Below are 12543 nucleotides of genomic sequence, written 5' to 3' on the forward strand. Positions count from 1 at the left end.
CAGGGCATTTAAAGTGGTCGGGATATTTGGGTTCATATAAGTGAATACCACACAAAATGAAGTTTTTGTACAGAAGGGGGTCAGATGAAAGAGGCTGTCAGGCACTATAGCATGAGGAAGCTTTGCAGCAAAGATTGACCCAGTTGCACAAGGTTTCCCACATGAAGGATTACACTAGAGAAAGGTCAATATAAGTACTACAGACTGTATCAGCTAAGCCATAGTGTACTCACTTGCAGTTTCTACAGTGGTAACAGCAACATATAAACGAAACCCTTCCAGAGTGGAAACACTCTTCCTTAATTTCTCTTCCAAAAGTGGTGTATTTAAAGTAACTCTTCTTTTCCCATTTTGAATCTAAAACAAAAGTGAAAAAAAATGAAAAACAAAAAAAAGGGGAAGTGACAACCCTTTACTGGTTTGTTGCCATTAGAAATAAAAAAGTGTTGCTTATATCATGACTATGGCATTGCAGGGTTCTAAGTTTCCAGAATTTCTGACAATATTCAGCTTAAGTACAATAAATCAAAATAGTTCCACTGAATACTTACAGATAGCTGTTGCTCCAGGCCTGGAACAAATACTTTGTTTTCATTTTCATCAATGATGCCAAATCGCACATATGCAGCACCTTGAATTTCTTTCCCATAAGAGTGTCTTTGAAAGGAAGAAAACGAGGAGGTGAATTTTTATCTTAATAAAAAACGAGCATAAATGAGACATCATTTTATGTTGAAATAAAATTGGAATATTTGTAGGCATCCCATCTGTAACTAATACCTTGAAAACAAAAATTAGTCCCTCTCACTTGTAACTCAAACATGATGACTTTTAGTGACCTGTGTACCAAGTAGTGATTTCAAATGCAGACATATATATGGAGTAAAATTCACATTGGCAGAATCACATGTCGAGACACCATCTGACAAAATTTGTACCAGAGTAAACAAAACTTTTTTTTTTAAATGAATTAACGAGAGCTTTAGTTGCACAGTGAGGTCTCACAGAACTCATCCCCTTCAGAGGGAGCAAGGGAGGTATCCAGTTTCTTTAGCTTGGATGAACAGCTAATTCCTTTGTATGAGACACCTCATGACAAAAGCTTTTGAAATAAGGGACCAGGGAAACATTTCAGGGACTCATATGAAGTATTTGGTTCCTCTGAAGACGTGCAGAGACAGATCCTGTCTACTGATATTTTAATACATGCACTGGGTACAGTAGACACCCTCTACCCCACATCTCTCCCACGGATTGAGGCAGTATAGCATAAGGTTCACTTGTAAGTGAAATATTTGCCAGGTATCTGTCCAGAACACCCCTGAACATTCCATATAGGTCATGGAGAGAGAGGATAGGGCATGTAGGACATGTTGTACCTGGCTCCTTACTCAAGGAAACCCTGGCAGATGGAGTCCTCTGGCAGCACAGCAGAGGATGCTACATGTGTTACATGAGACTTGTCATGGCCATAGTGTTGTCTTTTGCTTGTGGAAATCCTGCTTTATCTCAGTTCTGTAATGGCTTATTTTTGTTTAAACAAAGCCTCTTTCAAATTGACCTGATCAGCAGCACTGATCTATACCAATGAAAGCGAGAGGTAGTTCTTATGAAAACTCCATTAAATTCCAGAACTAATAACGGTGGGAAACAATAGTCAATATACCAAGTAACTTTATTACATGCATGGCCAGTTCAGAGAAATAAGTTCAATTATCAGGAATTCCATATGTTGATTTTGATGAAAGTCAGGCAGCACCACTAGGACATTTGCCAATAGACAAAAGAATTATATGCAGTTATTAAGACCTAATTTTTCTTCTTAAATAATTACAATGTTAATGAGTATTGAGATATATATGAAGTTTATAAACTCAAAAATGAGTGCTGCAATAGCATAGAGAAAATTTTAGAAAGGATTAAAATTAAAGCCAGTGATTTGATATTACTTCATATCACAGTATCAAGCAATCATGATTAAAGCTAGTTCAATAGAACCAAATAAAGAATTGCAGGTGATCAAGAGGAGATTAGAAGAGTTGAGTTCAGCCAAGCAAAAAGAAGTGGATATAGGATTTTGTCTGTTCTCTCAAGGTGTGCTGGGGAAGGAAGGACCAGCATGGTTAAGGGCAGAGAGCAGAAGTCCAACAGGATATACACTGGTCAGGGATAAATTTAGATTAGAAATAAACCCAGATAAGAAACAGGGGGAATGGGGGATCAGTATTCCACTTGGATACAGTTCCAGGGTCCATGTAGCAAATCTAGCGACTGTGCTCTGTTTGGACCAGCTTAATTAAATTAAACGAGTACAGTGCTGTTGTACTGCAGCCAGCTGGCACAGCTCAACCCATCCCACTCTACTAAACAGCAAAGTGGTCACATAAATACCTTGGGTTGACCTTGGTTTGTGCTTCTTCCTAAAAAGGTTTCAGAAATTGTCTGGAGAGTGCTGCATGGAGGAGGTCAAGCCCTTGCCATGCACCAGCTGAGCCATCGGCAACTAAGCTCTGGGGCTTGGTACCCAGCTGGAACTGTTTAATTGACTGACCAGGTGGCTCAAATAATTTCTCTGGTATCATGTTGAAATGCAGACAAAGTTCCTATTGTATGAGGATAATATTTGAATAAAATAATAATTTGTTTGCTGCTCCTAATTTGGAGGGCTTTCTAGAGTCAAACACAAGGTGAAATATGAATGGTCACAGTAGTAAGGATGCATTAGTCACATGCACTCACACAGAAGCATAGAAGCAGTAAGGTTGAAAAAAGTCCAGCTATTAACCCAGCACTGCCAAGTCCACCGCTAAACCATGTCTCTAAGTGCCACATCTACATGTCTTCTAAATATCTTCAGGGATGGTAACTTTACCACTTCCTGAGCAGCCTGTTCAAATGCTTGACAGTCCTTTCGGTGAAGAAATTTTCCTAATACCCAATCTAAACCTCCCCTGGTGCAACTTGAGGCCATTTCCTCTTGTCCTGTCACTTGTTACCTGGTGGAAGAGACTGCCCCCCCCTCACTACAATCTCCTTTGAGATAGTTGTAGAGAGTGATAAGGTTTCCCTCGAGCCTCCTTTTATCCAGGCTAAACAACCCCAGTTTTGTTGCTCTTCTCTGGACATGCTCCAGCACCTCAATGTCCTTCTTGTAATGAGGGGCCCAAAACTGAACACAGGATTTGAGATGCAGCCTCACCAGTGCTGACCTCTAGTCCTGCTGGCCACACTATTGCTGGTACAGGCCAGGATGCCATTGGCCTCCTTGGCCACAGAAAAATGTTAATAATTAATTCCTATTTAACTAAAGGTTACTGTAAGCCAAATGACTTCTATGGTTAATTATTGTCAGTGCTTAATAAAAGCTCAAACTTTGGATGTATAGACCAGGATTTTTTATTCTTATTTGTATATTACATTAGCAATTTCTATACTTAGATCTTTCCTCCCTTCTGTATTGACTGTCTTCTCTCTTCCATTTGCATCAACTACTAAGATAAACACAAACTGTGCAATGGTAACTTATCAATAGGATATTCTTATACTATTCAATAATGTGTATGTTTCTAAAAGACAATACTCAAAGAGGTTTTGCCTAGGAAACTTAATGAAATACCTTTATAAAATTATACATGTTATTCTATAGAATTAGTAAATTATAAGAATTAACTTCTCTGCTAAAGTATCTCCCAACGTCACGTGTATATTATGTATTATTCAAAAATAATTGCAAACCATCAATGGTCAAAATACTAAAAGTGAATGGATACAATAAGCTTTACAGGTCAAAAATAAATAATCATTATGTAATAAAATATAAACAGTTCACTTTCCACTATCTTGCATTATTGTTACCATACAAAAAATTTGCCCACTGTATAACACTAAATATATTTAACAGTACTGGCTGCAATAACTCTGTGATCTTATTCTTGCTTTTGTGCTAAAGAATGTTAAGTGATATGGTGAATCAACCTCAAAAGCCATGAGGTGCTGACTTAAGTTTTAAGGAGTTGTTCTTAGTGACAGTCTAACACTACTTGCTGATACTGCATGTTCAACTCTCCCCTGACACATCAAAATTGCCTGGAAATGAATCTGAGCTTTTGTCTATCTAGGGAGAAATAAACAGAATAACTAATTCAGTATTATGTAGATAATACAGAGTACCTTATTTCAGGAGATATATTCTTCCATATCAACTATCCAGTGTGTTTGACAATATCCTAAAACCCTACTCTATTTGATAATACTGGTAAATATTAATTTCTGATTTTTAAAGACATAAAAATTAGATTCCTCACTCCTTTGAAACTGAATAGATTTCTCCCAACTACGAAAGAAGACCACAAGCTGCTTCCACATGCCTGTTCTCATTTAATAAAATTTACTCCTCTTCAGAAAAAAAGAGAAAGAAATGTATCTTGTTCTGATTTAGTCATTCTCCCAACAGGCAGTTTCTTAGTATTTTGACTCCCATTAAACTCGAAAATTCAACGGTCAAGAAGGTTTGATAGATGTTGATAAGCCACTGCTAGTGTACAGCAAATTTAGATCTGTCAATTTGTGCTCAGAAATACCAGAGCCACAGAGCACTAAATGCTTATTCAATTTCAGTTCAGTCTGATTCTTCAAAAATATTAAAAATATTTTGATGGGTTAACTTTTCACTCTCTGACTTCCTAAGTGACTCTGTGTTTGATGCCATTCTAATTTGGTATGGGACCAGGTATAACATTTTTCATTGAGCCCTGACTCACAGTCTGGCCAGTCTGAGAGCTTTGTAGCCAAGCCTCATCCAGACCAGTGTTGCACTACTGTGCAGCAACAGACATATGTGTAGTGATGATCATGGAAACTCCTCTGATTAATTGTATTTATTCCCCTGGAAACATTTCTTCATAAAATCATTACTCTCAAACAACCACTAGCTTATTACTTACAAACTTCACTGGGCCTTGAAAAAATTCCATACCCAAACTTGAATTCATTTCTACTTGAATTAAATAACACATCTGCGGCTTTAGAATATTTCTAAATGTAAAAAGCAAAAAGTATAAAGAAAACCAGGTGATCAGTTTGCTTGGAACCTTACTGAGCAACACAGAGGAGAATCCTAAATAGCCACCTTTACTAGCAAACTAAAATATTCAGAAAATCTTGCTCCACCATGATTTGAACCCAGGTAGAATTTTACACTGATGTCTCAAGTCATTAGTGGAAACAGAGAGTACGTAAGATTAGTCAGATTCAAGTAAAGCTAGAAGTGGGTTAACTGTTAATGACAAGAAAAAGGAAGAAGCTGCAAAGTTCACAATTTACTTATCTGCCTCCTGAAACAACCTGACTCTGAGCACACCTACTTTGCCTCGATATCAAACACAAAGCTTTCATTCCAGATGTGGTAGTATGGCTGAAGTGGGATGAGTTTGACTTCAAAAGATGGAAGTTCTGCATGAAAAAAAGAAGGTGAAAGGTCATGACATGCAAGTTTCAAACATATCTTAAACTCCTGGCATATGGCAACACGCACTGAGAGGATGCAGCTGCATTGAGGGGATGTTTTAGTTGGAATCAGCAGTGCACTTCTGACGCAAATCTCTAATCATCTTCCCTTATTCTGCTTTGCTTCACATAGTGGAGCAGTCTTTGAGCCCACAAAATTAATTTATTCATTTACTTACAATGAAATTAAGCCAGAAGATAAATTCCAACTGCTACTGGGCATTAAGTGCTCTGGACTAGAAGGAGTCTGAAGTAAACCCACTCTGAAATGGGTTGAGTGTTGACATGAGGTCCCCAGCATCAGCTGTGTCACTTTGAATTTGCTCCTATAAAACCAAACTATTTGCTCCTCTAGATATAGTCAGGGTAATTTGCTTCTGCATGTAGGTGTTTGCGGAGGACGCAGTAGTCTCCACTATTCTGTTACATTCACTACCTAAGGCAAAACCAGTTTTGTTAAACTGAGATTTTTATACAATCCCGAGGTTTTCTTTTGTCTTTAGGAAAACAACCCCAACAAAACAACAAACCCACGCTAACTTTTACAAGAAGGCATAATTTCAGTGCAAATAAATCAAGCAATTTCTTATCCCCAGTTGTTAAATTTTTACATTTTTACTTTTCCACAGTGCCTTTACTGTTGCTCAAAAAAAACTTCTTTGAGTATAGGAACTGTCATAAACTTCCAGACTGAATTCTACTGAGAGAAAACAGGCAGGTTTTTTTTTCATCGTAGTCTTCACTGGAAACTTTAGGAGAATTGCAATAACTTTAAAATGGAGCTCATCTCTTTCTTTTTCTTTCTGCAGTAGAGAGCCCTTACAATGTTTTGTGAAAAATGTTAAAGAAGTGTTAAAAAAGTTACTAAATCTGTATATAAATAAAGGTGTTTCTCTTTTTAAATATAAGTGGAAGCCATACAAAACCAGAGTTTTCCTTCTGTGCATCAGAGATAGCAATGATGCACAGAAACACCGTGAAGTTTGCCCTTACTACCTAAGTAGAGCTAGGTTTAATCACTGCAGTATATCTTTTAAAACATAGTGGTAACTTTGTATATTTAAAATGCAAATTTGATATTCTCTTACCATATTTTTTAACTTCAAATTCAGCGGAAACATTAGACATTTCATGTTGATGAAACCAGGCTTTGATTTTCCAAGTTCCAGGCCTAAAGTTCAGATTCAGCAGAAAATAGTTAATTAGGATTGCTCAGATATTTGATGATGCCAATATATAAATTATCACTAAACACTAATATTTTCCTTACTTTGATCTCATCCCAAACTAATTTATTAATGGATTTCTCTTTGCTAGGAGGAGCCAGCAATATATTTCCAAATGTCCTAGAAAACACTCAAAATAACTGTACAAGGAAGTACAAGATAACATACTTGCAAACTACATGTAACATGTATTACCTTTGAAAGTCCTCAGAAATAGAGCACTCATCAAATATTTCCTATAGCTTATACTCATTGTGATATCAGAATCAACCTAGCATGCAAGAACACACTGAATATTAAGTAAAATCCTGACTGAAATAATTAATATTTAATAATTAAGATATAATTAATGACACTGCAAACTAAGCTCTTGCAGAAGTGCTCTCTTGAATGAAGCCATACATTGGAGCAGATATTTCAGCAATTTTTTAAATTTTTCCTTATCAGGATACATGCTGCTAATTACAGCATATTAAAATTAAATTCTGGACTCAAGACTCCAAGATGAGGTGCTTAAAGGTAAAAAGATATTAACCATAGGCTCAATCTTTGCCCTATGGTGAGAGAACAACAATTTTGAAAAGTAATTCTAGCAATTCAGCAGTTAAAAATCTTAATCTACAGGTTTTCATACACAAGGCATAGCAGTAACGTACTCAGCAACGTCAGGTATTTCAAGATGTTCACTGAACACTGCCTTTATTTTCCGGTCTGACTTTTTAACCACCATTCCTTTTGAATTCTGTTGAGACAGAGAAAGTAAACATGAAATTATGCACCAGGTGTCAAACATTTACATTCAGAAGTTCAAGTTCGTATACTAGTCCTATGGAAGAGAAAATGCTTTGCTGACTTTCCTACTTTAATATTCACATGTCATGTTTCCTTCCATGCTCCTGATATCAGTCAAAAATGACTAGAAATATCTTACTATGTGTAAATACTGAGAGGAGTCAAAGCTATAGTTTTGCTCTTACATCTTTTGTGCAAGTTCTTCATATTTCCTGTGTTGAAGAAGAACTCATCAACAGTGTTTTTGCATACTTACTAGCACAGCAACTGTAACTGTGTCATCTGTTGGCCTCATAGCATTATCCAGAATGAAGATCCTGTATTTTACTGTTTAACAGAAGAATAAACACAATCACATTTTTTTTTTGGCCTTTCTAGAGAGTAATTATTACAAGCTGTAAAATGAGTTACTGAATTTGGTATTTATTGAATTTAGTATTTACTGAATTTCTTTTAATGAAAATAAGTCCGAGAAATTTCAAAAAAGAATTGCATTCTCCCACAGGCTTTGCATGTTACCTGACCAGATAACCTCTTGAAGCAAGTCCTGAAAATTACTCAGGGAGCTTCACTCACTTTTATATTCATTCAGCAATTGCGGCCTGAAACCAAACTCAAGAACTCTGTTTACTTCCCTCTCTTATTACTTAATGAAATTGTTAGGTAACAAAGCAGTTGAGGTCTTAAAGAGCAAAGGACACTTTTTGCTGGTGGCGCAAGCAGGACCAATATGAGTTTTGGTTTTTTGCATGTTTCTCACAAATTTGTTTGCCAAAGGAATGTTGTCATTAAGCTTTTTGAACAAAAAGCAGCAGATTTCGTCTGGCTCCCGTTAGAATGACTCTTTGGCTCCAGTGGCATTTCCACAACGGTTGCTACAATGCACAGTGCAGACCCTGCAGAAGTCCTGGCTGCAGGAAGGATGAAGTCATTGTTCCTTTTTCTAATCATAGCCTTGTAACATCTATATTCAACATTCGAAATGCAGCATTTGTACTTTAACCTTTGGAACTTTGTGTGTATATAGGCTTGTCTGTTTGAATAAAAATGTAGCCTTTCTTGGAGGACAGGAGGATACGAGTGCTCTGAACAGCCTTAGGAAGCTCCCTGCTTTCAGCGACCAGCAGAACATATGGTCGATCACTCTTCTTGAACAGGTTCTGTTGCAGAGTCCCTGGCTTGACCTGAAGAGGACAAAAGGGAAAAATCCACAGAGTCAGAAATGAGCCTGTTGACTTTGGGGCCACATAGATGAGGCCCCAAAACAGCTGAAGGGCTTAAATAGTTTTATTAGCACCATTCAACAGAAGATTCTCAATTATATCTTTCTCACTGGGGGTTATATCTTCCTTCCTAGATGAATATTTCTTTTAAAATATAGATACTATCTAATCCTTTATTTTCCACCATAGAAATACACATTCTTCTGTTCAATGGCAATAACTCAAGCCTGGTGACTTTTCTTCAAGCTACATGCTTGTTGAGTTCGTCACCATGTATCCTGTAATCCCTATTATGCTAAAATCTTGTCTGTGAGATTGGTGCTTTACTTCATGCAGTTTTATGTGATGCTTCTCAACATCACCCTCAACAGGAACCTGATCTGAAAGCTCAGCTGTTAGCTTTGGGGGAAATCGACCAGAGCTAAACTGAATATTGCTGTGCTGTTTTCCAACCAGCTAGCCCAAACCAGTGCTACTGAACTAAATCCTGCCAGACTTCAAAGAATCATGGCAGAAGCAAATGATGCAACGCAGGATGTAAAAAACTAATCCACTTAAGAGTTTGCAGAAGCAACACAGGCTTTGTTCTGAGAGACAACACATTTTTAAAGGTTTCTCCTGTTTTGTAACATGGCCAGTAGTAAGTCAAAGGTATGAATGCAGTCGTAGTTTAAGTGATGCAGAACAACAGCGATAAAACAATTAAATTGAACTTATTTTATCACCATATGACAAAATCTTGAGCTTGTTATTTGGGCACAAAAGTGCACTCACAATCACCACTGAAATTACATTAGGTGTTCTTTTATTAGCTGGTTGGGTGAATAGGGTGCAGCTGTCACTGGAAATGGTGTTCTGTGACGTGTCTCTAGGAATCAGTGTTGTCTCTGTTCCAACCTATTCCTAGTACAGATTATGTGCTTTTTATCACTTAATTAAAAAATGTACATCACTATGATGGCAGACTCACCATTATTTTTTTCATCTCCTGGTAGTCATTATTTTGGTTAAGGTTAAAGATGATCCTGTCTGATAGGAGCTGATTTTTAAGCTCATCTTTGAAGTACGCAGTAACTTGCACAGGACTCTGTGCTCCGTGGACTTGAGCTGTTATTGTCTCATGTGTGCCCAAATGTACCACATTTGGGGCAGTAATAAGAAATCTAAAACAACAGACAAACAGATTGTCCAGTATGCTCAGTGATTGTCCAATCAGTACAAATTTTAAAGAAAAAAACAGACTCTCACAGAATAGCTGAGCTTGGGAATTGTGGAGATCAACTGATCTATTGCCCTTGTTGGTCAGAATAGACGTTAAAAGTAGACAGTTTCTCCTCAACTGATCCCCAAATTCTGAACCATCACATTTAACTCCTACAAAACATCAGTCCCTATACATAGGAGAGAAAAAAACCTGCAACATGTCCCAGGGACCACTTATGCATTTTATAGCCTGGTTTAACTCAGATGAAGTTTTACAAACTCAAATTTCTTAAACAAAATGAGGCCATGCATTGAAAAACAATGAATACATATTCATAAATACATATTTAATGTTACAAAATTATGTATCTTCGTGTATTAGCACTTACATTATGACAGCTTATGCTTTAATATGTCAGGAGAAATCAATTTCCTATCTAACCATGTGTATGGGGTTACAAGTAGCTGATCTTCATTGCAATATCACTGTTTGTGAAATGCAGGAAATGAGAGACCACAGAAGGTAAGACCACAGCCCTGGGAAGGGCCAAGCTGGAGGCTAAACTGGTTAGGATTTTTTTTTTTCTCTTTATTACTTTCCTTTATTCTAAACTCTGCTCTGGTGCTTCTTAGCAATTAATTTCATGACCATTAAAATGTAGATCATTATTCTTGCTCTCATTTTTTTCCAGGATATTTTACACACAAAAATCAGAGAACTACGTCAAAAGTCATATCATGACTCTTCACATACAATGTCACATACACAAAGAATAGTTCTCAGTTCAAGGAAGCCGCTTTTGGAAAATTATTATTCTGCAAAAGACTTCTAAAATGAAAGGTAAATGATTTTGCTATTATCAGAATGGGTTGGCTGAACTTTCTCTTTTTTACTTTTTTAAAATAATATTTCTTCTTTCTTAAATGTATAAAATGAATGGTGGGGTATAGCAATCAGGGAATAAAACTGATATTTAATTTCATTCACTCACAGTCTGTTGGTTCTAGCAAAAGATGACATAAGACCTAACTTCACATATGGAAAATAGAGAGTAATTCTTGCTCTCTGACATAGCCTACAGAAATTCAAGGTATTTTTTTTTTCCTGAGGTATAGTTAGTTGTTTTGGCTGTTTAAAAGTTTACCTATGTAATAGCTCAGTGAGGTATGGTCACTAGCCTACACTGCCCATAATCTCAGCTAGCCAGACACAGGCCAGAACTAGTCTCAAAGCATCATGCTATTTTTCTCATGTAATGTTCAATTTCATATACCTGATAAATTCAGCACCTTGCGTTTCCCACATCCCATTACCTCAGGGAAAAATTCTATCTCAGTCCCCCTTTCCACTAAGACTTTTTTCACAGATGACAAAGACTGTGCTTTACTAATGATGAAGTATGTCTCAAGATGCCCCACAGGTACCCCGACATCAAGTTTTTGTGGGGCTGTAGTTTTCATGCTTATATGGACACTGGAGTTCAACACCAGGCTGCAGGCAGGAGTCTGCACCTGGATGAAACATCAGGAAAGAAATAAGTATTTGGGGCTAGAGATAACCTCAAAGGTTACTTGATATGGAAGGAGAAGAAGGTTTGAACTGACAGCCCAAATATTTCATCAAAGCTCTCCTCTGGGTATGGTAAGTACCTGCAAACATTTGATCCTCATGGGAACAAAGAAAGAGTCTCTTCTGCTGTACCTCTGCCCTACAGATAAACATTAATTTGAAGGACCTTTAACATACTCCACAGGTTTTCTCAAAGAGTAACACCTATTTCCCAAGCTCAGGAATTTGTCCAACTAGAAGAACCAGTATCAACATGTGTAAGTCTCCACTAAAATAGAGGATAAATACAGAAAAACACTGAAGCTCTCCCAAAAGTGAAACCTTTGCTTTCTGCAATGTATAGCTCAATTACAGAGATGTTGTTTCCAAAGATTTTTCAATCCAGTACATGTCATAAACAAAACAGCGATAACAGAATGAACAACATGCTTTAGTGGGATATTTTTAATTATTCATTACTAAGTGGAGATCTCTTCCCTTAAAAGTGCCTTAAAAGGGCTGTTGTAAGCTTTTTACCTCTTACCTATTTAAGGTTACACAAATTTTCAGTGGTCTAAGAAACTTTTCAGTCTCTCTATCAAGAGAGAGAGAATATTTCCTACTTTCTCTTCCAAGGGGTAGGATTTAAGAATTGATAACAAAATGTACTTACGATGGTGCTTGCTGTGTATCAGACAGCAGCAAACAAAAGCTCATCAACAATGCCAGCCTTTCCATTGGAAAACTCTACAATATCTGCAAAACAGAAATACCAAAGAGCCACTGTCAATTTAGGTCCATGCTGTAAGAAATGGGCTGATGGCACATTGCAGCAAAGAATATTACCTATCCTGGTTATTTATTAATGACTTGAAAAATGGTGCAACCAAACATGATGGACATGCTGGTGATGTGCACATTAATACCCCAGGGACAGATATTCTGGACTAAAACACAATTTTACATTTGATTATTCATCCATTGTCTTCCCAGCTTCAACATTTTGACATGACAGCAACATGCAGAGACAAGTTTTCACAAACAC

The 12543-nt window shown here is 37.0% G+C and overlaps 1 protein-coding gene across 1 annotated transcript in view; it reads right to left on the reverse strand.

Annotated features, from left to right (window-relative positions):
* The window catches only part of LOC113963435 (complement C4-like), a 48415-nt gene extending 36097 nt beyond the window's left edge, over positions 1-12318 (reverse strand). The window contains exons 1-9 of the mRNA XM_027674468.1: positions 12172-12318; positions 9717-9909; positions 8527-8707; positions 7780-7850; positions 7388-7473; positions 6594-6676; positions 5364-5451; positions 552-657; positions 234-357 (exon numbers count right to left, since the gene is read on the reverse strand). Coding sequence (XP_027530269.1) covers positions 234-357; positions 552-657; positions 5364-5451; positions 6594-6676; positions 7388-7473; positions 7780-7850; positions 8527-8707; positions 9717-9909; positions 12172-12236 — 997 coding nt within the window. The 5' untranslated portion in view covers positions 12237-12318. The remainder of the gene's footprint in view (positions 1-233; positions 358-551; positions 658-5363; positions 5452-6593; positions 6677-7387; positions 7474-7779; positions 7851-8526; positions 8708-9716; positions 9910-12171) is intronic.
* Positions 12319-12543: the final 225 nt, after the last annotated feature.

The sequence above is a fragment of the Neopelma chrysocephalum genome, unplaced genomic scaffold, assembly GCF_003984885.1.
Source record: "Neopelma chrysocephalum unplaced genomic scaffold, ASM398488v2 Primary Assembly neopelma1_25, whole genome shotgun sequence".
Lineage (NCBI taxonomy): Eukaryota > Metazoa > Chordata > Aves > Passeriformes > Pipridae > Neopelma > Neopelma chrysocephalum.